This window comes from Coturnix japonica, chromosome 13 (assembly GCF_054131305.1).
Source record: "Coturnix japonica strain WE chromosome 13, WE-NBRP24, whole genome shotgun sequence".
Lineage (NCBI taxonomy): Eukaryota > Metazoa > Chordata > Aves > Galliformes > Phasianidae > Coturnix > Coturnix japonica.
Window position 1 is genome coordinate 9,939,215 of NC_140675.1, and position 27,745 is coordinate 9,966,959.

Here is a 27,745-nt window from a genome sequence, read left to right on the forward strand (position 1 = left end):
TTCCCTTCACCTCCAGCACTGCTGCCAGCAGAGCTGCTCCTGACCTGTGCAGCAGGACAGGATGCAGCTCTCCAAAATGCAGGGTCTGATGCAGATATCCATATACACAGCCCAATATTTTGGACAAGCATTGCCTGGTTTTTAGTTCACGGTTCAGCAGTGTGAGCCCTGTGCCATCCCTACCAGCCCAAGGCAGTGCCTGTGCTATCTGGAGATCTGAAATAGCAGCGTGGGGCTACGTGTGCACAGCTGAGCAATGCCTGCAGTCACTACTATGGTGCTGAACAGCGACTATCACTCTCCAAAGGTACAAACCAGCACTGCTGTGTTACAATAATATCCTGCTTCACTTCCACCTAATCTAATTGACCTTCCATGAAAGCAGTGTTGTGACTGATTAAAAACCCAGCTGAAGCTGGGCCATAGACCTCCCCATGATTTCTGGTGGAGATGAATCCCACAGCTGACTTCACTAGGTATGCTAACCAAGCCATAAATTGGGAAGAAAACATAATGTCTTTGCATCAGACTCAAAGGAAAAAGAGCTAACACATACATCCGTAGTAGTGACCCATTTATCTTTTGAATGCTCCCCTCTGGCTAAGACACTGGCATTGCAAGAGGCTGATGTATAAAAGACAGGAATTTAGCAAGCTGTCCTCAGTCCATGGGGTCATTGCCTCTCCTGATTAATGCTTTTAGGAGTTTTTAATGTGTTTTAAATACTGCAAGAGAAGTGACCACAATGACAAGCAAGTTCCTTTCAGACTGCTGCTCAAGAGCACACACCAGCAGCTTTCCTGTCTCTTAGCTGGAGCCTTTCCAAACAGAAATTCGCTTTCAGTAGTTCCTCTCCTCATCTTTCCTTCCAGGCTTTGTCACTGCCTGGAAACACAGTGTTTAAATTCATGGAAGGATAGCATCTGACAAGGCTCCAAATCACTGCACAGCTTTACAACAGCATTCCAGGAAGACTTGAAAAGCAAGTCAGCTGTTAGGTATCACAGCTCACCACCTCCGATCTGCTTCCTACAACTTCTGTGTTCAAAAGGAACAACACAAAGCACACTCTAAATTAAATATTTTCTTTTTCTTCCCCCTCTCAAGCACAGTGTCATCTGACTGACAGGCCAGGAATCTGCTTTCATTTTATCAACACCAAATGTACAGCCTAGTTCATGCACAAGTAAACTAATCTCTCTTTGCACTGGAACTGACCCAGAGGAAACACTGTCAATACAGGAAGGTTTGTAACAGCAACCCTTCATTTTTGGAGAATGACACAATGATTAACAGCAAAACACTCCATTGGAAACATGGCACTCACTGATTCCATCACTGAAAGTAAGAGAAATCTGGGAGATCTGAACTGCCTTCCCCACTCTTTTCTTTGTCACAGCAGACTACTCTATAATCTCTTCAGATCACTCAGGCTTGTAACCTGAGACCTTTCATACAATCCTAACCATCATTACTCTGCCTTCTGGATGTTTAATGCTATCTTTTCTTCCACAGCATCACTAAAAAATACCTTAAACATTCCCCCTCCAATTAATTTATCCAGTTCACCCTCCACTCTAACTGCCATTACAGTGTCCTTTGTGGTCCCTCTGCACCATTCATTCCCAATTTCCAATCTAGGTGAATTCTCCTGCCAAAAATCTCCCTACATTTCCACAGCTCTGCCTCACTCCTTGCCTTCCTGTTTCCCTTTACCTCCTGCAACACGTTGACACTTCATATCTTCCCTTCCAGTGTCTTCCAGTAGCTCAATCCATCACCACCTCTTCTCTGCTTACTTTACTATGAGGCATATGAAGGAAAGGTTCTCTTACAAAACAACAGACCTTATTTTGCTATATAAAAGCTTATGTAATCAACACTTCAATGTGTAAAATCCAGCCAAATACCAAACACGTGCATGTAGACCTGGTGTAAGAAGAAACATGCAGGTAAGTGCTAGAGAAATGTAATCTGTAATAAAATGAAAAGTTCTGACAAAAGGCAAATACTGGCAGGGACTATTACTGCAGAAGAAAAGTTTAATGCTCAAATACTGAAACTCTTCATTATACACAAATGAACTGTAATTTACTAACAGTAAACAGTCTTTCCATCCTACCTTACAGCAAATTTGCCACACATGCACCCTTATTTTTCTCATAATGTCTGTATGCAATACTGTCTGATATCACAAGGTGGAGCTACCCAGACAACCTCATTTTGCTCCATCTAATTTCAGATGGTACAGCCTGGTGTTCTCCCAAACTCTTCTTTTTTTGGATGGTACCTGAAGGCACATAGCATTAATCTGATCCATAAAACCACTGCTGATCCACAGCAAGCCATGGCATTAAGTTCAGCCTGTGCACAACAGCATTCCTCCTGGGTGAGCACAGGGCAATAGAAGGAACCAGGTGAGCACTCAGATCCAGAAGGTCGCAACGGAGCACCTGGCTCAGCTTGCAAAGACAGTGCACTGAAATATAGAGCATACAAAATGGCTCCAGCAGAATGCTTAGTTATTTCTAAAGATAAACTGAAGGTGCTGTTCTCTTTTGTGCCATTTTCTTTGCTAGTGCCACTCATAACCTTTTCCTGTGGAGCAGAAATCTAGCTCAGCCTGGCAAGACAACTCCACCTTTGATCATATAATCATGGCACTGATCAGTCTGACACCAATGCAAGCTCTGCAGCCTCAGTATAGATGAAAATACTAAGCTTTACCTGCAATTTCTTAGTAATTAACTAATTCACCCTTCTCCCCACAAGGGAGCAAAGGCAAAGGACGGATGCTGAGCTAACAGCAAACATGTCCTATCAGTGTACTGCACATTCACTTACAAACATCTCTAACAGTTAAATTCACAGTCCAATTAAGATTCCTCAGAGTAACTACATACGGCAAGTACTGTCCAAAACCAGGATAAAACTTGTTTAAATGATTTCTCTATCATTACAAGCCATTCAAAATGCGAGCATCCCCAAATTTGCACTGCTAAGCCTTGATTCTGTAACTAGTCCATGCAAACTCATTGTTTTCATAGTTTTTCCACTAAAGAATTTAAGATTTTGCTTCTCAGTGCTGCACAGCTGGAAAAAATAACTGACCTTGTTCCTACCTGACATTGTGCAGTCAGAAAACATGGCTCTCCTGAGACCAGTTCTGTGCAGGAAGAAGATGAACAATACTGCAGAAGACCCTTTGGTTCTACAGCTCAATGAGAAGGGACAGCTATTCCTCCGGGATGCAGATTTCCTTCAACAGCATTATGCAAGTGACCAAGCCAAAATATTATCCTTCAGCAGAAAATCCCCCACAGTGCAATTAATCTCAAGAAAGTCCTCAAAAAAATGGCTGAGCAAGGAAGTCAAAGTGCTGTAGGAAGAAGAATTATACTGCAGGACATCTCCAGAAGCACCCTAACGGCTCAGGCAGCTTAGATCTCAGACTGCCCTACAGGAGTCAATGGCATCTCTGCTTACATCCATACTATGCATCGTACTCACACTACTTGCTGCCCTGGGACTGGCTGATTCTGAGCGATCTCTTGTGATAAGCATCAGTTCTGGTTTTGCATCCAGATCAATATTCAGTTACAGAATTCTGATGTCCCTTGGGAAATAACAGGAGATTACATAAAAGAATGCAGAATACCCAAGGGGAGGAACTGACAACAACTGTCAATTCTTCTGTAACGCATAAAGTCAAACTCCTCCAGAGCAACTCAAGTGATCCCACCAGCCGTGCAGAATGTTCTAAAACACTACGGCATATTTTAATGCATTTGACAAAAGCGGTGCTTATCCTTCTGGGCAGGAAGTGTGGGATTGCATATACTAAACCAGATAACAATTCACAAAGGAAATTCAACATGTTTAATTCCCTTCAAACAGGTCTTGGCTCCAAGGAGTTTAACAGAGGCAGAATCAAAAGATATTTGGGTTTCTTTCTTAAATACTGCATTATACAATGAAAAAAAGTCTGTACTTCCCATTCCCTGCCAGTATTCCAGGCCTTCTTTGTGGATTTCCACCTGGATACAATCACAGAATCACAGAATGACCCGGGTTGGAAGGGACCTCAAGGATCATGTAGTTCCAACCCCCCTGCCTGGCAGGGCCACCAAACATACACCTTTACTAGATCATGTTGACCAGGGCCCTGTCCAACCTGGTCTTGAACACCTCCAAGGACGGGGCATCCACAACCTCCCTGGGCAGCCTGTTCCAGGGCCTAACCACTCTCCTAGTGAAGAACTTCCCCCTAACATCCAACCTAAATCTTCCCTCTTTTAACTTAAAACCATTTCCCCTAGTCCTGCTACTATCAGCCCTTTCGAAGAGTTTACTCCCCTCCTGGGAGTAAGTTCCCTTCAGGTACTGAAAGGCTGCAATGAGGTCACCCCGCAACCTTCTCTTCTCCAGGCTGAACAAACCCAACTCCCTCAGCCTGTCCTCATAGGGGAGGTGCTCCAGCCCCCTGATCATTTTCGTGGCCCTCCTCCGGACCCTTTCCAGAATCTCTATGTCTTTTTTGTACTGAGGGCTCCACACCTGGATACAGTATGAGAGATGGGGCCTAACAAGAGCCGAGTAGAGAGTTTGTATTTATTTTCAGGCTACACAAACTTCACCTATATCCACAGATAGAGAAAAGCAGACAAATGAGGAGAGATGTGTACAACGCTCCTATCATCAGTAACATAGCAGCTCTATGCATCATTCACTAGTTAATTGTTCTTGCTCTGTCCTTACAAAGTTCCGTTCCTAGGAGGAAAATAATACACATAAAACTCCTATCTCAAGCCTACAAATATTATGTGCTTAACTAGGAAAAAAATAAACCCAAAACCTCAAACATAATAACAGTCTTCCTACATTAAATACACTAATAAAGGATGCATACAGTTAACAACCTGCAGCTCTGTGTGCCCATGAGCATCTATTCATTGAGAAACCCCATCCCCTCAAACAGATGCACTCACACTACCTGCAAAAGACACCAATATGCTTCAGTAAAGATTTGCCTAAGGATGTTTTGAAGTATGTTTCCCCTCTATGCTGCTTCTGAACACAGGCACAGTATATGAAGCTTCTCTGGATGCATCTCTCATTGGAGATACCAGGATATGGAATGCAAGAAAGAGCAATTAAATTAACAGACTTTGATGGTTTTAAGTACCTGCTGGTTCTATGACTTTGTTCAATTTAAAAGGCATGTGAAAAGCACTTCACCTGACACCAGAATGAACAGGGAACAGCATCTTTTGCTCTAACCATGGATGAGAGCTGAGAATGTCATGCACCACAACACAGAGTACACTTCCAAGTTCTTGGGTCACTTGTAACAAGTTCAATATGATGATAATCATAATCTTGGTGTTACAGACAGTAACAGAACCATGGCAGCCATCGGCAAATAAAGGGCTGCTTATTTGCTTGTTTCTAACAGCCTTTGCTTTTTAACAACAGCTTGTTAATTCAAAAGTTAAGAAGAAAATCATACCAGAACATCTGAAATGTTTTAACAACCTTTTCAGCTTAAAATCATTAAGTTGAGCCACGTTCAAATCACTGACCTTTTCTAATTTCTCAAAGTGTTCTCTGAGGAACTTCATGGGTCGATCTGGTTTGGCTATGCAGAGATTCACAATGCACTCCTTTAAGATCTGCTGGATGTTGTGCTTCTGAACATACAGCTCACATCCCTTCAGGCTCTCATCTTCTTCCACACTGCAGGAAGAAGCAGCAGCCATCTTCAAGGCTTGTAAACAGTAAACAGACCTGGGTGATGGAAATGGTGTAAAGAAGAGACAATTCTTTAACAGAGGAACTTGGAGCAGCAGAGATAGACAAGTACTGCCTGAGAGCTATCAATTCAGAGCATTATATGGAATTATTATGGAAACGCAGACCGCGGCATCTCTATAGGATCAACACATTGGTAACTACAAAACTAGCACTTTAACTCCTCAACATCTACAGATAACGGTACAATGAATCACACAAGGCCATGAGTTTTAGAGGCAGTCATTCAACACCGCTTTAAAGCCCCGTATTTCTGTCCCATCGCAGCCTCCCCCCGCTCAGCACAAACCCGGGTTGGTGTCTCAGGAGGATTTGTGGCTCCAAAGCAGCGCTCGGGGCCGCGGTGACACCCGAAGGAGGGCCGAGCTCCCCGCACAGAGCCCGGCTCGGACCTTCGCGAGGCCTCTATGTCCCAGCACAGCGCGCCGCATCGCCGCTGAGCAGCAGGGAGCTCAACCGGGCCGTACCTGGGCGGCTGATCCGGCGGGGCGGCTCTTTGTGCCGCTCTCACGGATGAAGCTGCTCCTCCGCCAGCTTCAGCAGCGCAACCGCTTCCTCCTCCCCTCGCTGGGACCGAGAAGCTGCCTCCTGTGTGCCCTCACACACACACACACAGAGACGGACGCGGATACAAAGGCTGCGGGCCTGCCGCAGGAAGTGCCGCTGCTGTCAGTCAGCCGCAGGATCGGCCTCCTCGGCGGGGCAGCACGGAACCGGGCAGCGCGGAGCGGGATAACGCGGAGGCGGACAGCGGGCCGGCCGTCACAGCGCCGCTCTCTCCCCGCCGTGTAATGGCGGCTGAGCGCAGTGCGGCGGTGCCGGGCGCTGTGTGGCAGCTCCGTGCTTCACCGCGCCCCGAACCCGGCGGTGTTCACAGTATCACAGTGTCGTGCGAGTTGGAAGGGACCTTAGAGATCATCGAGTCCAACCCCCCGGGATTCGAGCCTCTGTGTAGCAGAGCGGCACTTCACAGAGTCACATAATGACCCGGGTTGGAAGGGACCTCAAGGATCACGTAGTTCCAACCCCCTGCCTGGCAGGGCCACCAAACATACACCTTTACTAGATCAGGTTACCCAGGGCCCCGTCCAACCTGGTCTTGAACACCTCCAAGTGTTCAAGGTCTTGTTCCAGGTCTGGTTCCAGGGCCTGACCACTCTCCTAGTGAAGAACTTCCCCCTAACATCCAACCTAAATCTTCCCTCTTTTAACTTAAAACCATTTCCCCGTGTCCTGCTATTGTCAGCCACTTCTACCACTTGCGCCACAGGGGGGATTGGAACCCGGGCCTCCAGTGTTGCAAAGTGGCGTCCTTAACCACTGCGCCACCGGAGGCACACATAGTCCATAGTCCTCATTCTGGCCCCCAAGTCAATTCATGCTCTTCCGCCCCCCCCCAAGTCCATTCATCGCATCCTGCCCCCCAAGTCACAGTATCACAGTATCACAGTGTCGTGCGTGTTGGAAGGGACCTTAGAGATCATCGAGCCCAACCCCCGGGATTCGAGCCTCTGTGTAGCAGAGCGGCACTTCTACCACTTGCGCCACAGGGGGGATTCGAACCCGGGCCTCTGGAAAGGATTCATAAACAGCAGGAGGGATGGAGGCGAAGCGTGCCCGGTGCGGCCGTAAAGCGTTTTCTCGCCGTCGTAAAGCGGCCGCGTCCTTAGCAACGGCATCGCGCTTCCGTAGCGGCGGGGCAGCATGGCGGCGTGCGGGGCGGCGGAGCTGGCGCAGGCCTTGAGCCGGCCCCTGAGCTGCCTGCAGGGCCCCGAGTGCGGCCGGGCCGCGCGGCTGCGAGCACTAGAAGCCATCCGGGCCGAGGTGCAGGAGCGGCCGCTCTCGTCGCAGGCGGTGCAGGAGGTTTTCGAGGCGCAGCTGGTGCGGCCTCTGTCGCGCTGCCTGGCGGGGGACGCGGCGGAGCGGTGCCGGGAGCTCGCCCTGCAGCTGCTCCTGCACGGCCTGAGTCGCTGCGAGCGGCCCGGAGAGGCGCTGCCCGTCGTGCTGCCGGTGCTGGCGCAGCGCCTCGGGCCGCCGCAGGGCGCTGAGCCGTGCGAGGAGCTGCGCCTCGGCCTCCTCCAGCTGCTGGGGCTGCTGCTGCGGCGCGGAGGGGCTGCGGTGGCTCCGTATCTACCCGATGTGCTCGGCATCCTGCAGGCCGCTCTGCTCGATCACTACGCCGAGGTCAGGCGGGAGAGCTGCAGGTGCGCCGTGGCCTGCGCACAGGCTGTGCCAGGTGGGGGCCGCTGCGGTGTCCTGGGGTGACCAGGCTGGGAACGGGGCCTGCAGGGATGCAGTGAGCAGCAGGGAAGAGAAATACGTTGTGCACGCCCTCACAGGAGTGATTTGTCAGCCCTAAGGAGGATCTGGTGAAGCAGAAGTGTACCATGGGGGTACTGGTGGATGGTAGGTTGGGTATGAACCAGCACTGTGCCTCCCAGCACAGGGTGCCAGCTGTACACTGGGCTGCATGGCCAGCAGGGTGAGAGAGTGATCTGTAGTATTGCATCCACGTGGGAAGACCTCAGTGCAACATGGATGTGAACCAGAGGAGGACCATAAAAATGACCTGAGGGATGGAACACGTCTCCTTAAGGACTGGCTGAGAGCTGGGGCTGTGCAGCCTGGAAAAGGAAGGGCTGAGAGTGGCCTTGAGTATCTGAAGAGGCCGTAAGAAAGAAGGGAACAGACTATTTAGCAAGGCCTGTGTGATAGGACAAGGGGAGATTGTTTCAAACTAAAACAAGGCACATTTAGATTGGTTATAAGGAAAAAATTATTTACGTTAAGAGCAGCAAGGTGTTGGCAAAGGGTGCCCACAGTGGTGGTGCAGACACCCAAGCTCAGGGGACAGGATCTGAGCACTGATGGAGCTGTGGCTTCCTGGCTCAGTGCAGGGAAGTTGGACAAGATGACTTTGAAGCGTGCCTTCCAACTCCAATAATTATATGATTCTGTGAGCAATTATAGCATGTGGCTTATGATGTTTCAGTGGGGGAGAAATGCTTGTGGGCTGGCATTCAAGTCCATTATATTGTAAACATCGATCAGCTTGCTGCTCAAAGTGCTGCAGAAATCACCCTGCTCAAATTGCGTTACCTGCATAGAGAATGGAGTACTTGAAGTTTCTGTCTCTCTCTTAACAGAGCGCTTCCATATGCAGTCAGAATCTCTGATAAAGCCCTTAATGCAAACCATTTCACACCAGCACTACAGAGTTCGTGTGGATGTCATTCAGGCCACTGGAGCAGTGATACAGTTTGGAAATGGGAAGTCTGTGGACGATGTTCTGTCTCATCTGGCCCAACGATTATTTGATGAGATTCCCAAGGTGTTGTTTTTCTTCTTTTTGGGGCCGGTCAGGGGGTGTTATTTTAAATCTAGCTTTCCTTTTGTTTTTCCCTTTGGTTTGCAGCATTCTTGCATTCATTTGAGGTACGTAAGCTTGTCACATATAGGCCCAGTCAGCTGTGGACAACCCAAAAGCAGGATGGATAGCCTGTTCCACTGCTGTCCAGTTCTGCATGCTGTTGTATGTAGGCAGCTCTATGTTAAGGGAGGCCTTCTGTCTAAATTCTTCCAGCAGATCTCTCTGGGATTTTTGTTCTATGGCTTTTTTTGATGCTTAACAAACACAGTTTGTATCCTTTCATAATTGCAGTAGTCCTTTGGAAATATACTATGTAACCAGAACTGAAGTATTTTATTTTTCGAGTGGGCGCATTCAAGCTACTTAACTTTGGCTTCCATTATAGTAAATGGATAAAATTGTCTTCTGGAGACATTTCTCATGTTCTCAGAGAGAGGTTAAATACGAGAAGTAGAAGTGTTCTGATTTGGAGCTGGATCTTGGCTCCTTGGAGATGTTTGTGCTGTACTCAGTCTGAGGCCGAGTCAGAGAGAGAACACAAGGGGGAGCATGGGGTCGTGCTGAGATGCTGGAAGCGAGGCAGTCCTGGGCTCTCATCATTGTCCCAGCCTGTTTGTGCACTTGATACCAAATCTTAGATACCAAAAGCAATCTTCTATTCTTTTTATCTTTTGACCTGACTTTTTAAAAACATGAATTATTTGTTTGTTCCTTTGTTTTTAATCTCCACAGGTTCGTCAGGCTGTAACAACTGTCATTGGGGAATGGCTGTTGCACCTCCGGGACAGATACTCCTATTTCCACAAGCTGATCCCTCTGTTACTCAGTGGCATTGCTGATGACATTCCTGAAAATACGTAAGCAAAATACTTCTGGTTTTCTTTCTTTTTCCCCTCCGCTCCCTCTGCATGGAAATATTTCTGTGTTTACAGATAAATTATGTGGAGGAAAACCAAACACTTATAGGCCTACTCCTGATAGTGTAATCTCAGGTGACTTTTGTTTGGATCCTATGTTGAAATAAGTGTGAGGGTTGTGATGGTAAGAGAGACAGAGCTGGGATTACCCTCTGGAAGAAGTGACCTCTGAGTACATAAGCATCAGTCCTAATAGTCCCATTTAGGTGGGAATGCTTCCCATTCTTTCAAATGTATTCAGGAAGTCATATTTTCCAGAAGTCTGATTTTAAAGCGTTTCCTTTAGGGGTTGTGAATTTTATTTTATGCCTAGGACGCTAGCTTGGACTTACTGGGAAAAGATAGGCTTGCAGTGGGAGAAGGAGAACGAAGAAGATCTGAAGGATAAGATGGATTTTAGTGTTCCACCATCTCATTATCCCAAAGGAGGTGAGTATTGCACAGAACTCACATTTAAAATGGGGGGGAAAAAGTGTACGACCTGAGAGCAATTGCCTTTTCTTTTCCCCTTCTAAATAATATTTAACTTAGTGATTCCACGGAGCTTGTGAGAAGAGTCCTTCTGTTTGATGGATTCACTGAGTTCTTTAAATGGCGTTTGTACTGAGAAAACAATCAAAAGGAAATCGTGGAAGTTATTAGGCAGCATTTCCCAAAGTGGGCACTGTGCTGTACTCATGTATGTTTTAGTCATTTTCCCTTTCTGTAAACATTTTAAAGCATAAACTTCAAACCACTTTGTAGTAAGAAATATATGTAAATTTTCAGAGTGGTGTGGAGTTAAAATTGTGCAGTATCTATTAAAGAAATACAGCTTACACATGTAAAATCCTCAGCAGCGTTTGGAATATCTTCTTCCCCACTGAAGCAGATTCCCAGAGCTCATTTTGGAGTTTCTAAGCTCTTCCAAGGCTTTTCCTTCCACATGGCTCTCATTATGCTGTGAATCATTTGTGGGGCTTTTTTCCCTTCCAGTGACTCGACCAGGACTGGGGTGTCGGGAACTTGTGTCAAGGAACCTCTCTAAAATCCTCCCAGCTCTCTGCCGTGATCTTACAGACTGGGTTGAAAACACGAGAGTGAAAGCATCCCAGCTTCTGTATTTGTTACTGCTGCATGCAGAGGACCACATCACACAGCACATGGAGCTGCTTCTCAGAACTCTGTATCAAGCGTGCTTGGATGGAGAAAGTGAGGTGGTTAGGAATGTAAGTATCTGCTGCTACACACTTGATGAGGACAGTCTTTGTTGTGCACCTGGGTGCATTGTGTGAGGGATGGCAGTACCATGGGGTCACTGCAGCTTCCCCTTGACATCACAATTAGCTTTTAATGAGTGTTAACAATATGTATAAATTGTATTCAGTTACTAAGTTAAAGTAAATGCATTCTTGTACTGTTGGTACGAAGACTGATAATAAAATTGTTTAAATACTGTTTAGTTTATATGACAACTCCATGAAATTTCAAAAATGATCTCCATAAAATTCATAAGCAGGAGATTGAAGTATAAAAGCCTTGTGGCACCAGATTCCATTTAAAACACGTGCAGGCCATGCCTGTTCAGGTTCAACTGATCATCTCCCCCTGCTGCATAACCCACCTCATTCCACACCTAGGAATAATCAGTATTGTTTTTATCTAATAGTATATCAAACAGTTGCTGCTCTCAAGGCTTGTTTCAATAACAAGGCAATAAAATACATGTCACTGGATGGACTAGATGAATTTCTCAGGGGGCAGGCAGGCAATACAAATTGTCTTTCCAATTTTTAGAGAAGATCTGTTCATTTTTCTACACAAGCAAGTCAGCATGCATATAACAAAAGCATCACGGAATTTAATTCAAAGCTACAAATGGTATTCCTTTGGGGAATTGGAAGAGTACTTTCTGCTTGCTGGATGCACGTAGTCCAACTTACATCAAATAGAATGAATTTCCTAAATCAAGGTTTTCTTTTCATTCTCACTATTATTTTGGCCATAGACAGACTAAGGAAATCTATGTCTGAAATGATCCTCCTTCTTCAAGTCTTTGTTTTTCCTTTGCAGTTCCTTCTCGTTGGCTTTATACTGTTCCCCTCCCTTGATTTTTCCTGATTTGATTCAAACATTAATTAGGTTCAATTGAACATAGGTGGCTAAATCATTAAAGTGAAAGTGATGTATGTAAAGCAAAGTAAGCTTCTGTGTTTGTGGAAATGAGCCAACTGCTCAAAAAAGGAGTTAAGAGGAAATGTTCCTGTTGATGGTGCAATGTTAAGTGTGTCTGTGTAATGCACCTGGTTGGGGTTAGGCATCAGTAAGGCCTGATGTGCTGGTGTGTCACATGAGAACAGCGTGCTCTGCAGGCAGAGATGGGATCAAAGGGTGCAAGTGTCCTGGGGGATGGATAGCAATTTCAGCCCTCTCTGCTAAAGGAGAGATTGCAAGCAGTGAGCAGCTCCATGGCTGCGCTTCCACAGTGAGCCAAATCAGTCATGTCACTGCCAAAGTACAGTACAATAGCAAAAAAATCCCATTGATGTATTTATTGTCAATGCTTTGAATGAGTGAGTGGTGGGTGCACTGAGAGCACATGCCTGAGATCAGCATTTGGAGAAGACTTGAAACCAGTAATTCTGCAACATCTGGTTATTTTGAGCTAGAGGCTTTATTACACTTCATTTCTGTATGTTACTTTCTCATGGAAGTTCGGTTTGTCTGAGGCCAAGAATGGTGCTTGCATGCCTTATTATGTGCTTACTGAACACACATCAAGAACATTTCTTCATGCATGTAACCATCCCTGAGTGAGTGGAAAAGGCCTACAAGGCAAGTGCTGCAGCATTTAAAGTAACAGCTGGAATCATAAAAAGAGAAATCCCGATGATATATTGAATGGTCTTTGTGTTTCCAGAAGAATCCTCTATAGCCGTTGTTCTTTTTTTTTTTTCAGTGTGTGAAGGCAGCAGAATTGATCGGAACGTTTGTCAGTCCTAAAGTGTCCTTGAAATTAATCACATCAGCCTTTGAGGTGATGCCTAAGCCATCTTGTTTAATGGTTCTCGCTGCTGTGGTTCGAGGTAGCCCAAAAGAAATCTTGCAGCCTCATTTGAGGGATCTTGGTGATGTGCTGTCACAGGCTGGAGTCTGTCAGCGCTCTGAGGAGGTAAGGATCTCAGGGGAATGTGGCAGTCCCAAGTTTTGGACCAGTGGTTCGCAAACACACTTCTTTGTTTGTTCTCCTTAAGTGCTACCTTACTTTCCCCATGCACACACAGCCCACTGTGTCTCAGGATGTATCTATAGATGTGTCTGAGACAATGAGAGGAGCTTATGTGTCTTCCCTGAGACTCATTATGTTCTCCTACTTGTGGTCTCCTGATCAAACTGTTCCCAAAAAACTGCTGGCACTTCTAGCAGAAATGGATTCAAGTTTCAGAACTGATGTAGGACACTTCATATTGTGGGAGGAACATGGAAAGACGTGAGAAGGAAAAAGAAGCTGTTCAGGATGTGCTGTACGAACAGCATTCTCCATTGCCCAATCCAGAGCCAGAACTGAACCCATGCTTTGAATTCCTTGTGTTCACAGTCCAAACAATATAAGGTGTTTTAATCATCATCAGCGATGGACAGCTTTCCACAGTGCACAGAGACCAGCATGTTGGCTTCCTGGGAAGGATTCCCTTTTTGTGTCATTTCTTTTTGTTTTGTATTGATTTTTATACTGTTTTCCATTTTAAAAAGAAGATGGCAGTGTGCTGCTTACCTGTGCATTTAAGGGCATGTCCTGTATTCTGTTCAGCTTGGTTGCTTCTCATTAAGTTAAATTCTAGCAAGGAGGCCTTTATAAATTAGAAATCTCTTCTTAAATGGACCTTTACTAATGGCTGTGTCATTCTGCCATCTGAAGAGTATTCATCAGTTACTATATAAGGAGGGGAGAGCCTCAGTGTGCAACGGAGAATGAATTCCAGGATTATTATTATTATTTTCTTTACCTTACTCTTTTATTTTTTCTCTCCTCCCCACTTGCCTGGATGTGGAAATAGATCTGTGAGGGATCCTCGCCATCTCCCCTACAAATGCAGTCCTGTCCTTTCGCTGCAGCACAAGTTTCCTAGGCCTTTGTTCTTAAGATGACCAAAAAAGGCTGCAGTGTTGCCTTGAGAAAGTTCTGACTTCACACGATTCAAAAGTCCCTTTACAAAAGTTATTCATGTGTGTAGACTGAGTCTGGCATAATTATCTTTCCGAGCCAGTGTAAGATATACATGTGGAGTTATTCTAGGTTTCTTCCCTAATGGAATATACACCAGTGATGCAGAGAATTAACCTTAATCTCCATGAAGCCTGGGATGATTAGGAACTCACATAACTGGAAGCACTATAACCTGATGGTTCAAATAACAATTCCCTGAAGGATATCTGCAGAATTGCTATGAGGTTTTATGCTCGGCGTTTCCATGTAGTGGTGTACAGAGGGTGCATTCATCTGAGTCGAAGCATTTGGTGCAATTGTGAATCTGTTATAACCTATGGTTATAATCTGTTATAACCTATGGTTTTGGGAAACAATCTATCTCTAAAATAGAGAACAAACGCTGCATAAACATTGTTTAGCTAAGGATTGACCGTGTCCATGAGATTAATAACACGGATAGCTAACCTATTCCTAGACTTGATTTATTTTTGGTAATAAATTTATAACAATGGCCCCTTCTGTTAGTTGAATGTAGTCTGACAGCTTCATGGAATATCAAGTGCCCTTTATCGTAGAAGTTACTGCAAGCGAACTGACAGGAGTATTGACTTCAATTGACATCAGTTGGATCCAGATAACAGGCATTATATTGCTGCAAGTGAGATAATTGGCAAAGATAAAAGCAGATACTCAGGTTTTCTTGTTTCATGTATTTAACCATTACCGTTCAGTCAAAATAGACATGGAATAATATTTGAAAGAGTTGTAATAAATGTTATTTATTAACAAACTGCACTTCAGAATGAGAAAGTGCAATCTGTGCACACAGCAAAACGCTTTGATGTCTTTATTCTCAATGGAGTGATGGTGTGGCTATGAGCAGGATTGTTTGTTTCATTGCCAGGACGAGGCAGGAAGATTATGTTGTGATCTGTAGAAAGCAGAATGTAGGTCATCAGGAGAATTAGCATCGAATGGTCAACATCTCTAACAGACTTTACACACTCAGATTTTAGTCTTATCACTTCCCTTATCTCTCTCTTATAGGCATTTATTTTCTAATAAACATAATAAATGTATGCTTTTATTTAATAAAAGGTCCTTTACATGGAGCAATTGCTTTGTGTTGTACGAGCACTGATTGAAGTATGCCAGGAAGACTGCCAAGAAATTTGCTTGCAGCTCATGAAGGTTTTGGTGACAGTGATGGCAGTACCAAGTTCTCAGCACCTTAAAGAGAAGGTGAGCTACAAACTGTTGTAATGTTCTGCTGTGTTTCCTTAATGTTGATAAAGTGCTCTATCTAAACAGGGCTGTCATTTTTGGTCAGGCTGTTAGGCTTTAAACCACAGAAATCCTTCACAAAGATTGGAACCGTTTGAAATTTGCTATTGCCTGACCTCAACTCTGGCTCCTTTGTGCATCTCTCATATTCTTAATGACAACCAAGAAAGTCTTTACATGGGGTAAATTCTTTTTTAGTGTCTGAGATTGTGCAGGAGTGAAAGTGGAACTATCAACAATAATAATAATAATAAAACAATACTGTAATTTCTTTTTTTTTTTTTCTGTTTAAATACATCTGACTGATTGTACAGTAGCTGAACTTTTACCCCTGGCCAGATCTAAAAGTTTCAATGTTGTTGCAGGAATGCTTTAAAATGAGAGACATCTGTAGATGCCCTGATAATAGATGAGCTTTTGGGCTGAACATTCTCTCACCCCCTTATTCTTCTCTTCCTCTTAGTTCCTCGAACTAAATAAATCAGCAAGCCTTCCTCGTGTAGTATAATCACGACCCATCCAAGTTGTCTTTTTCAAGCGTGCTTCTTAAATGTGATGGCTATTCTACTTCCTTTGCTCTTGCTCCCAGGCATGCTATTCCACAGGCCTGTGCACCGTCAGTATTTATGGCCCCCAGCTGACAGGCTGCCTCCAGCGAGGCACACACTTAGAAAGCTGTTCTGAAAGAAGTAAAACGGAACAAGTATTAAAAGTGCTTTGTAGGACAAAGAGGTAGAGCATAAAGATCTGTCTCATGGAGAGCCGGTGTGAGAGCAGGATTTATTTCATTTCATTTCTTGGCTTTGTGGTTTTTATATTTGTTTTTTTAACTGAAAATCTGTCCAAGTAAACCTCAGGCAGATTGAACTGATATGTTTTCCAGTATCTTGTCTCTTTAGCCCTTAAGCTGTTTCTAAAGTTAGCAATGTGAGTTCATCCTCCTGCAAAGGAAGCTGTTTCATGGAGGTAAATCCTGATTTTCATCAACAGAAAAGTTTATCTCTCAGGATTATTGAAGGTTTGGGATGTTCCTGCAGTTACGGATGATTTATAAAGCTGACTGTACTTTGGATGAGGATCTTCTTGCTCATTAGCCTTTACTTCGGCTACACAAATAGACTATGTGGCAACAAGATTACATAATTGCAATATAAGTTTGTCACCAAGGTGAATCCAGCTTGCTGCTTTTTGCTTTTCTCCCCAGCTGCTGTCCTTGTATTCAGGGTCAAAAGATTTTGATCGTAAGAAGAAATTATTCAAAGATTTGCATCATTGAATTTCAGTTCAGACTTGAAGATAAGAAGACAGCAGAGCAGAGTGATAGTGGAGGTCACAGCTGATGGGTGTCTGCACTCTTCCTACTTGCTGATTCTTGGCCCTTGGGCTTTGCAGCCATCAGTGTTTCTAGTTGCCTGGGGTTAAGGGAAGAGATCGGGACCACCAACTGAGCACTGAGGAACTGTGATGAGGGGTAGGGTTTACAGCCCCCAATAGACTGAAGCTAAATCAGATGTTACAGTCAGTCAGGCATGTTTTGAGCTTGTCAGTGCTGTAACTGGTGACCTAAAGGTAAGGCTTTGTTTTGTTACCAACATCCTGTGCTGTCTCAGTTCTTCTCTGAACATGTGTTGATTACTAGCATGAAAATAATGCATCATTAAACTTGCTAGCTTTCAAATATATGAAAGAAAAATCATCCTTGCTATTCTTTTTGTCGACTACAAGGCACTTCTGAATGAGAGGATGCACAGCAACCTGTTGGCATGTTTGATTTCTCTCCAATTCTTTTTAATTGCACGTGTGAAACGAGTTAATAGTTAATTTTAAATCACCTCTGAATGAAGCATTGCTTTGTGCCTCCTTTGTTTAATAAAGAGCAAAAGGTGTTGTGGATGGGGGTTAATGGAGCATGGTTTCTCTCTTGACACATTCTGTCATAGAACATCTTCCAATTTATTTACTGATAAATGAGTACACGCAGGCTATTCTGCTTTGTTTTGACTGGCTCATAAAATGCTTCCAGAAAGAAAAATTCTGTGTGCTTGAGGCATGCAAAGCTGCTTTATGAACAATCTTTGTTCTTAGCAAATCCGGATTGATTGACTTCTTTTAAAAATCTCATTTACTTTCTCCACATCTGGCACTTCCATAATAACATCTTTGTCTGGCAAGCTATTAGCCAGCAACACTCCAATGGTCCTAGGCATGTTTTAGCTGACACATGTGGTGGAGGTCAATTCAAACCCAGTAGAGATGTGGCTGTGATGTATGGTCCTGCTGCACCTCTTAAAGTCAAATGATGTCACTCACAGCGCTGTGCTCCAGCATTCCCTGCTGGAACTGATGGCTGTACTGAGGATGTGCCGTTCCCTATTGGGGTTCCCAGCCATGCCTGGCTCCTTGTTTTTGGCTCACTGTCTGCTGAAGCTGGTAGTGCTGTAGGTGGTGCTTTCATTGTGCTCCTCATCTCTGCCTGCAACAATTTCTACATGGTATTTTGCCTCATCAAAGTTTGAAATGGGAAAAAGCAAAACACAAGAGCAGGAGGAGAGGAGGGAATTCCTTGCCTTGTCTGAGCAGTAGCAGCAGTAGTTTTGGTAGCTGCCATAGGCTCCTGGATGTCCATGTGGGAAACTGCCTTTACGTAGATGTTTTAAAGCATTGTTAAGTTGAGAAAAATCACTGCATTGCTAAAAGTAATAAGAATGGTTTCATGGCTTGGTTAGGTTTTAAATGGGTTCTCAAATGGATCAGAGATGCTGTAATGTTGATCTTCCGTTGCTGTGTTCCTTATGATTTTGTTCTGAGATCAGGACAACTATTTGTCTCGAAGTCAGAGTTACAGGATTTATTACAGGCCGACGCTGTATGTATTGGTCTTGATCATCCAAATTGCAAGTATGGGAATCCTTTCCCTTTCTTGTGGTATAAGCAGAGTTTCAAGGATTAACCTGTTTTTCAAACGTCATTCTAGTTCAGATGAAGTATTTAATCTCTCCTTCCTTAACAGGCGGAAGAAACAATGTGTTCATTAGCTGAAGTGCAGCAGTTGGATGGTTTTCTTTCTCTCTACAAACAGCATATCCTTCAGCTTCTGCAATGGGTCTCAGTGTCACACGACAGTTGGACCTGCTATTCGCCAGAAATATTACAGTTCAATGTCATTGCAACTCATTCAGGTATGACTTATTTAGTACTGTGATAGCCCATCCAGTTCCTAACAGTGGAATGATAAAGCAATAATCTCTGTAGCCTGCAGACACGTGGCATTTTAGAATGGATAATGTGGTGTTCAGAAGCTCCGCAAGAATGATGAAAAAGCAAAAATGAAAATGTTCAGGCAGCTCCAATTGCAAAAGGACCCATCCGCTGCAAGGAGCCTCTGTCGTCTGCAATCTGAGAAGAAAACTCTCTAACCCCAATGTAGTGTTGGAAAGCCTTCCCTTATTCCTCACAGTACATAACAAGCGACTTGACAAATCAAGCGTGTGCTCTCCAAGTCCAAGTTCTGCATTTAAACAGTTAAGACATACATATGCAGCACACTGGCATACATACATATTCATTCTTTTCCAGGAATTCAATACATGCCAATGGCCCTCAATGCTCGAGTGGTGGCATCTAAGTTGGTCATACGACCACATACTTTCTCTCTGCTTTTCTATCATCACAGTCATCACTGTGACTTCTGACAAACTTTTAGCTGTTTTTCCTCGATTTGGCAAATTTCCATTGTTTGTTGGGCCATCATGAGCAACTTCCAAAGCAAGATATGTGATGCACCTGATGGATACAAAGATAAAAGCAGTCTGTTATGACTCCAGTGCTTCTTGTGAGGCAGGGTCGCTGTGGAGAACAAGGCTGTTCAAACACCAGCAAAGTTAAAATGGGAAGTTTTAGAACCTAGCACTCATTGGTTCCTTTTGCTAAACTAACATATTGGTCCTTAAACTGATATACTGATCACTACTGCTAAACAAACAGCCTATAACACCTGCCAGCAGCACAGGGTGCCTGGGGGTATGTGAGCTGGGTACGGGCTGTGAGGAAATGAACTGATGTTGTCTGTGTATCTAAAAGTGTGTCCACCTTTTTCTAGGCATTCTTATAGTTATGTGTACCACCCATTCTTGCCATGTATCCTCCAACACAGCACAGCAACTCAACGAACCTCTGTGAACAGCCAACTTGCTTCTTTGCACAGCAACAGCCTTAAGTACTTTTCTTATCTGTGCAAAGAGCAAGTTTTTTCATTGCAAGCTCTGAGAAGCCAACTGCCCTGCATGCTTGCATTCCCCTTCCCATGACTGAGGAGCTCGTAGACAGTTGTCTGGCTTCTCCTTAGTGGCAAATAAATCATAAAACGTCTGGGCAGATGTTTGGACTTGCCCCCCACGCTGGTTATGTGCTGCTGTCTGGGTTTTCTGTCTAACACAGCAGCTCCAAGGGCTAATCCGCTTGTTTGTTTGTTTTTCTTTTTTCTCTCTTATCATTCCCACTCAGAATGCTGCATTTTAATCAGTGTAATCAGGTTTACTCATTTCCAATGTCTCCGTTTTCGCTGCTTTTCAGGAATGTGTGCTTACACTGAAATGAGCAGTGTAGATTATTTTGTTTATTTCCCATCTGTTGGATTTGGTGTTATCAGTGTGATAGAATAAGTGTCCTAAGAATGCCCCAAAAACTCACATGAAGGAATATATCTCAAATAAATGTTAAGAAAATAAAGACCTACTTGTCGACATGGAAATTTAGCAAACTACAGCTTAACATTCACCCCATATTGCCTAAGTCTAGACACCAGAGATTTATTTGACTTCATTCTTAATTAATCATTACATTCCCAGATACTACTAAATGCTATTGAACTAGTTTTGGAATGGTGAACGCTTCAGTCTGTGCATTTCACATGTGAAGGACATTCTGGTCACCAGAAAGGCCCATGTGTTGTGTCTTGTCCTGGGCAGGTTCTGAGTGATGGGAGTTGAGCACAATGTGTATCACAAGAAAGTGAAGCTGGAGAGGTTTCTATTTCACAGCAAGCAGCTCAAAGGATAAAGCAAGTTGATAGTCCGTGTGTCTTCCTCATCAAAACCACACAGATATGAACTGCTGTCAAGGAGAAGGGCAGCACCTTCCTCTGACAAAATCACTTCTTAACCATGTTGGGCTGACAGCTCGGGGATTCTTGGTTAGAAATAAAACAGAATTCATCAGAGGAGGCGATAGCATTAATAGTTTAGGGCATTAATAGTTTAGGGCATGAATTTGGAAAATGTTTTTGCTTCAAATAATAGCTTGTAGGAGTTCACTGCATTTTAGATTCTCTTGTCAAATGCACAGAAGCATTATTTAAACATGGAGAAATAACGTGACTGTAGTAATTTGATTACCCATGTTTGGAGGCTGACCCTTTTGAACACGTCCTTTCCTGTGAGCGTGAAGTTCACTGCAGTTTTAACACCAGACATATTGCTCATTTTAAAGGACTCACATATGAAACATCTGAATAGAAATTAATCGTACTCTAACACGTTCATTTTCTAGGTCCTGTCATAGGTGAAGCTCTCCATGACTTTATTCTCATTCTTAAGATGTGTCTGCAGCCAAACAAAGATCCCCAGATGCGCTTAAAACTTTTCACTGTTTTATCAGAGTTGCTCCAGAAAGCCAATGAGACCATCAATTCCCAGGGGTAAGCAGAGCTCTGAGTTTTGGTTTTAGTAAGACCTGTGTATTGTTATATGCATAGGCTGCGTGGAATCATAGAATTGCTCAGGTTGGAAAAGACCTTAAAGATCATCAAGTCCAACCACAACCTGACCATGCCAGCCTAACTCTAACAACCCTTCACTGAACCATGTCCTTGAGCACTAATAGCACAAGCACTGTGTGTCCTCCCATGGAATTGGCTCATACTTAACATCACGTTACAAGCATTTGCAACAGTGAGACTTGAAAATAGAGAGGAGGATTTACTCACATTGAAGCAGCAAAAAGTACATCTTAGTGGTGATGAGTGTGGTGAAGTAATAACAAGTTCTGGTTCATTGCATTCATCACGTTCATTGCTGGCAGTGATTTGTTTAGCTGCACAACAGTTTAGATAGGAAGGATTTCAGTTACTGCACTGACCACAGTTGCATGATCATCAAATTTGTCTGAATCTGACATTATTGTGTCAGAGAGCTGCCAGCAATGTGATGAGAACAAATATTCTCCCAAACAGCACAGATTTGTGGTTAATGTGATGCCGATGGGATTTACCTCTGCATTTCAACAGATCATATTTCTTTGCACTCTAACAGAGAATTTATTAAGGACAGAAGCAGCTACTGATCAGGTAGTGCAGAGCTGCTGGGAACTAAAAGGAAATCTGGAATGATGGTTATAATTAATGATATTTTTTGCTATCAAATTTTTGAATGAGGAATTATGAACTCTCAGAAATGTGCTTAAAATAGTAAAGCTGAAGGCTTTGGGTAAATTTCTGTGTGCTTATTGGGACCATGGATTTCTTGTTATTACTGAGTCTTATGTGCCACCTGCTGGACACGAGGCATGGATTGATGCACTGCTCCTTTCTGTGGTGAGCAGGCAGCAGCCAGGTGAGTGCAGTGTGTGTGCAGTGGGTGGTGGAGGTCTGGCAGTGCCCAGTTGCATTTCTGTGACAAGGTCTTGCACAGCAGGGAGGGGTATCATCCTGTGGTCTGTGTGCTTTGCAGCTCCCGGCTGCTGTGTGGGGCATGGGGACAGAGCGGACAACCAGAGCCTCTGTTATTCACTTACAAAGCGGGCAGGTGGGGCTTCTGCTCCAGGGGAAAGATACGCATTTGGGCTGCTCACTGCAGTGTCACAGTTCGGATCTCAGCAGTCACATTCATACCTCTGACACTGTGAATCCTTTCACTGGGCAGTCTTAAAGGGCCTTACAGATATTAATGAATCCTATCAGCACTCACGTGGGGTGTTATCTCAGCCCTGCAGACAGAGAAAATGAGACAGAGGGAAGGTAAGCAGAGCACCCAGATAACAGCGAGTCATGGGCATCATCTGAAGTGGGAGGAAGTCTGGCCTCTCCTTTCTGTGCATGTCAGGTATTTGCTTACATATTACCTCAAAAAATTAAGTTATGAAGGGCTTATCACAAATGTCATCATCATGTTGACAAGTAAGATATTTTCTTCTTACAGAATCTTTTTTCCCCTTTTCTGCCTGTGTTTCCTATGGCAGAAAATTCTCTTTTCCATCCTGTCAGTCTCTTTACCGCTTCCTCACGAGCCTTTCTTTTGCTTTCTTATTTCTGGCTGCAGGCTGTTCCCCAGCTACCTGGAGATTGTGATAAAAGACATCCTGGCTCCTAATCTTCAGTGGCGTGCTGGGAGGACAGCAGCTGCCATCCGCACCACAGCTGTGTCGTGCCTTTGGGCCCTTATTCACTGCCAGATGCTTGCGCCAGAAGAGGTAAATTCTCTTTTTTATCGAATGTACCCTGAAGTCCTGCACGGGAAAAGAAAATACGTGTAAAAAAGAAAATAAAAAGAACCTCCTTATTGTTTGTAATGTTTTCAAATGGATGCATAAGTTTTATAATTAAATTAATTGTAACAGAGTGGTAAGAAGTGAAATGGTTGGTAGTGAGGTTACAATGGGTCCTGATAGCAGAGCCAAGGCCTGCTCTGTGCTGGGCTCTGCTCACCACCACGAAATACAGCAGGGCTTTGTCCTGGCACAGCAGCAGTGCTGACACAGAGCACTGTGAGCATCATCAGTGCAGTGCCGACATGGCCGGGACTGGAGCTGCTGGCACGTGGCAATGACAGCTTGTCTGGTTGCCTTGGAGCCCATGGGGATGTTTGGGAAAATCATCTAAAGGACTTCTGGAAAGGGCAGGAGGAGCTGAGATGGAACCTGAGGGGTATCTATGGAAACTGAAGCAGAGAGCTGGCTTTAAGGGAGTATCCTTAAAGAAGCGCTGGGTGCCATAGTGATGGAGGATCGGTGGAATTGGAGGGGGGAAGTTGAAGCTTGTCTGCTCACAAAATAGGTGTTTGAAAATGCTGCATCAGGAACATGCTAAATGTTATTTGATGTTTACAGTCTCAGTAACAGAGCTTAATTGAACAAAGGCCTTAAGCACGAGTGAGATGTCAGAGGCGGCTGTTGTGTTCCGATGTTGTTCTCAGTCAGTGGGTGACGTTGATGCCTTTTTGCATCAACCTACAGGAAATGTGCATGTTGAGGACAAACAATGAATCCTGCCAGAAGTGTTCCATTAAAATGGTCTTTATTATGAACTTCCTTTTAGAATAAGAGCACCATCTACTGGTACATACATTGCCTCACTCCGAATTAGTGAATGTCTTGTCAGGATTTGTATTTTCATCATAGTATCATAGTCTCGTGCAGGTTGGAAGGGACCTTAAAGATCATCGAGTCCAACCCCCGGGATTCGAGCCTTCTATTTTGTGGGGTTTTTATTAAATAAAAAGGCAGGTAAGTCTTGAGCTTAATCAGCTTCAGAAAACTCATACGCATGTATTCCAAGTGCTCACAGACTGTGTGATATGTTGGTAGGTTTTTATGTTCCAAACTTGCTGCCGGGCAAAAATGGAGCTGTGTAAATTCAGAAATTTAAGGTATAATTATTTATTTGTTTTAATTAAGCAAGACAGGATCTGTCAGACCAAATAACAGCTTATGTAAGCGATGGGTATAGTGCTTTAAAGTGACCAACATGCTATTGTTCTATGCTCTTCTCGTTAATCCTAGATGTTAAAAGTCAAGGATGCATTAATGCCCCAAATTATTGCTGCCATGGACGAAGACTCCAAAATCAGTCGGCTGTTGGGCTGCCGCATTGTTGGTGGGATTTTAAAAGTCTGTGGGAGGCAATTCGATGAAACCCAGCTTGGCAAGACTTACCAGGGTACGTACAGGGGGGCTGGGGGAGGTGTGCCTGTACTGTGTAGTTAGGATTGCTTTTCCCTGAGACACTCTGGTAGCTTTGTTTGTAACACTGAGGGTGTTGTGTGGAGCGTAGGTACATTCACTGTGCAGACTGTGCTGTTCACCTGCAGGCTCGCTGTGGCTGCTAGCAATGCAAGCACTAACACAGACTGGGGAATGCCAGGTCTGTGTGATGTCACTGCATCAAATGGCTTTAAAACTGTGGAAAGAGCAAAGAAAAGCCTTTGCTTTTGCTCAAAGAAAAATCTATCAAATAGGGATAGATTTTATGCTGACTTCTTATTTTATTCCCATAAATATATTCTGGTGGTCTTTCTACATCCTTTTACCTGGTATATTTTAACTATTCAGGTACTCATTCCCTAAAATAATTGTATAGATATTAAGGGACTGGAAAAAGGGTTGTACAAAACCATATGGTTAGCAAGTTTTGTCTGTGAGAACCCATTTAACGTCCTGAAGATGTAAAACTAAACTGTTAGGATGAGACTGCATGAAGTGTATGAAGTAGAGTTACGCATTTTAGAGAATCAAAGTGCTGGGCACATCAGTAGGTGTTGCTGAGTGTGAATCCAGCAGCACCTGCTTCTTGTGAGGCCCTGCTCTATTTGCTCTTCACTGCAGGCTTTCATGTCACAGCGGTGTTGTGTTGCAGATACGTTTATTCCCTGACGCCCAACTGAGTGGAACTGTTAAATGTTCCTGATGTTGTTACACATCACACCACTAGATGGAACTTCAGTCAGTGTTATTGTCTGCAGGGCTTACCGGAGGCTCATCTGCATTGCTTCTTACTTTAGTCAGTATGAAATAATGTTCTAACTATAGTGAAAGCAGAGCAGCAATGCATTATATAAATGGTAATCGCATTGTTCTCCGTGCAGTGTTTCAGAGCGCCAAGAGCAAACCGTGTCACTGTGCCATAAATAGACCTGGATACATAGCGGGTTGTTGGTCAGGACTTGTTGGCTTGATTTGGCTTGGAAAGGAAAAGGACAAGGTAGGCTGTGCCTACCAGGGTGATGTTGTACTGCTAAACAATGAGTCAGGAGAAGTGCAGTCTATGCGATGTGACAGGGTTTATGTTCTCAGTAATGTAAACTAATAAATCTGCCCTTCCCAAACTGAGCATCTTAATGACTGTTCTGTGACGTGGGACAGCAGAAATCTTAACAACAAATGACTTTATGTTGGTGAAATGTATAAAGAGACCATCAGCAAAGCACATCTTTGTATCTGGCTTATTCAAGTAGTCCGTGATGCATTTGTTGACTGAAAATGCAGTGTTTTACAGAAATACTGTGCTCCACAGAGTACAGAAGTACTATTTCTGCAGGTAATTAATAGGCATTCATAGTGCTACGTAGGCAGAGCGTTAGAGAATCATTCCAGAGATTATGAAATAGATTTACGCTTTGAAACAAAAAGGGAAAGGTAACTTCTCTGTTTGCTCTTTGGTTATGTATCGTTCCTTTCCAGAGGTTTTAAAGCGTCTGGATGATGCATCACCTGATGTACGACTGACCGCCACTCACACCTTGACTGACTGGTTTAAATGCGTGAAGGACAGTGATGTGAAATCTGCAATGAAAAGTCACATTGAGTATCTGTACCAAGAGCTGTTGATACATCTGGATGACCAAGATCCAGATACCCAAAGTGCCGTCCTAGGTAAGACTTGCAGTCATTTGTATTTTTTTTAACAATACTTTCAAAAAGATGTTTTCAAGTGTTACATGAAAATAGTATTGATAAGGAGAGGCTGCTCTCAGTGGGCTGGTGTCACCGGGACCTTCCCTTTGGGTTTTGGTGATGGTGAGCTCAGACCTTTCACCTGTATGCAGAATGTAATGTTTCATGTAGCATTCACCAGGGTGGGAATAACTCAGAATATCTGATACATTAGAACTTACAGGCAGTAAACAGGATATGGAACACAGACACTATCCATTGCAGGATGTGACCGTATCCTCGCTGCTGTGGAATTGATTGGCGTATCACTGTGTGTTCAAGCATAGCAGTGTCAATACACAGACCTCAGCAAATGAAAGGGCATCATGACTGCACTATGTGTACAACAGCCCCCAGGTTAGGCTGCAGCTCCTTTGAGAAGGAATGTGAATAGAAAAGCACAAAGCAACTGATGATTTTTAAACCATACTTTTGCTCTACAGAAGTATTAAAAGAAGGAAGCACTTTGTATCCTGAGCTTCTTGTGAGAGAAGTTGAAGAGGCCAAACATAAGCACCGAATCCCAGTCTATTGTAACCAACTGCTGCATCACATTCAGAGCACCAGAGAACCGGCTTCATGAATCGGGTCTGCAAGTCTTTTTAGTGAGCTGCATTTGGAGTCTGTATGGTACGGATTGCTTTTATGTTTCATTTGCCCAAGGTAGGCTGAGCAGTAAATAGATTTTATTTTCCTTACAAGTATTAGCACATTTATAACTCAGGTTGGCACAGCTGTACATTCTTTGCCATATGAGCAGTTCTTTGTATTTACTAGCAATAAAACATTTTCCTTCTCTTTGCATTGGAAGCTTTGTAGATAAAAGGTTTCAAAGAGGAATATTTTTCAAGAATTTGACACCGTTTCTTTCGGAGGAAGATAATTTACTTTAAAAAGTGATCATCCAATGTCGAATATATTTCTGTTGTTCGGTGAGGATTCAGCCTCCCAAGGAGTGTTTCAGACTGTGGCTGATATTCAGGCTTTGCAGAGTCACATTGGTGAGGCTCAGTTTTACCAGAAATAGAGACTGCCAAACTACTGTTGCATAATGCAGCAGAATCTTCGTGATGTTCTGAGTGCTCATTATGCTGTGATAACAGGGACATCTTCTGAGTAGGTGTCACCAAAGGGGTGGTTTGTATTGTCATTGTATTCTGCTTTATGACTGAGAATAAAGCTGACATTTTGTAAATTAAGGGTTGGATGTGGAAGAAAATGTGCTTCTTGTCATTTAGACTATCAGTATTTACGTTACCTTAATTAAATATATAGTATCTGCACCTGTATGTTGATACTGCAGTGCCTTGGAGGGCAAGCAATATTTACATCCTACTTGGAAGTGAAATTCTCCAAGATTTGGTGGAAGTTTTTTTGCTTGATTTTTTGTGGCTTTGATTTTCAGACCGTTGTATGGGATTTAGGTTTGGGGTGGTTGGTCTTTTCTCACATTCTCAGCTATGGAATGAAATG

General features: G+C 43.8%; 2 protein-coding genes across 3 annotated transcripts in view; one reads left to right on the top strand and one right to left on the bottom strand.

The window, feature by feature from the left end:
- PRKAR1B (protein kinase cAMP-dependent type I regulatory subunit beta) overlaps positions 1–6,443 on the bottom strand; it is an 87,790-nt gene extending 81,347 nt beyond the window's left edge. The window contains exons 1-2 of one of the 2 annotated variants that reach the window (XM_015876891.3): positions 6,279–6,443; positions 5,583–5,787 (exon numbers count right to left, since the gene is read on the bottom strand). In XM_015876891.3, the coding sequence (XP_015732377.1) occupies positions 5,583–5,759 (177 nt within the window). In that variant the 5' untranslated portion in view covers positions 5,760–5,787; positions 6,279–6,443. Of the gene's footprint in view, positions 1–5,582; positions 5,788–6,100 lie in introns of both variants that reach the window. The other variant, XM_085513850.1, reaches the window with a different exon arrangement.
- Positions 6,444–7,499: 1,056 nt separating this feature from the next.
- DNAAF5 (dynein axonemal assembly factor 5) lies at positions 7,500–27,471 on the top strand. Its single transcript, XM_015876514.3, has 13 exons — positions 7,500–8,047; positions 8,958–9,142; positions 9,914–10,038; positions 10,412–10,527; positions 11,074–11,306; positions 13,037–13,249; positions 15,386–15,529; positions 18,582–18,750; positions 21,119–21,266; positions 22,885–23,035; positions 24,344–24,500; positions 26,021–26,212; positions 26,716–27,471. The coding sequence occupies exons 1-13, from the start codon at positions 7,516–7,518 to the stop codon at positions 26,853–26,855; spliced, it is 2,505 nt and encodes an 834-aa protein (XP_015732000.2). The 5' UTR covers positions 7,500–7,515; the 3' UTR covers positions 26,856–27,471.
- The last annotated feature ends 274 nt before the right edge of the window (positions 27,472–27,745 follow it).

What these genes read in the sequence shown, in the direction of transcription:
- DNAAF5 (XM_015876514.3), top strand. Translation starts at nt 7,516, where the DNA reads ATGGCGGCGTGCGGGGCGGCGGAGCTGGCGCAGGCCTTGAGCCGGCCC. An exon ending in TATTTGATGAGATTCCCAAG is followed by an intron (nt 9,143 to 9,913) that starts GTGTTGTTTTTC and finishes TAATCTCCACAG; the next exon opens with GTTCGTCAGGCTGTAACAAC. An exon ending in TCTGTCAGCGCTCTGAGGAG is followed by an intron (nt 13,250 to 15,385) that starts GTAAGGATCTCA and finishes ATTTAATAAAAG; the next exon opens with GTCCTTTACATGGAGCAATT.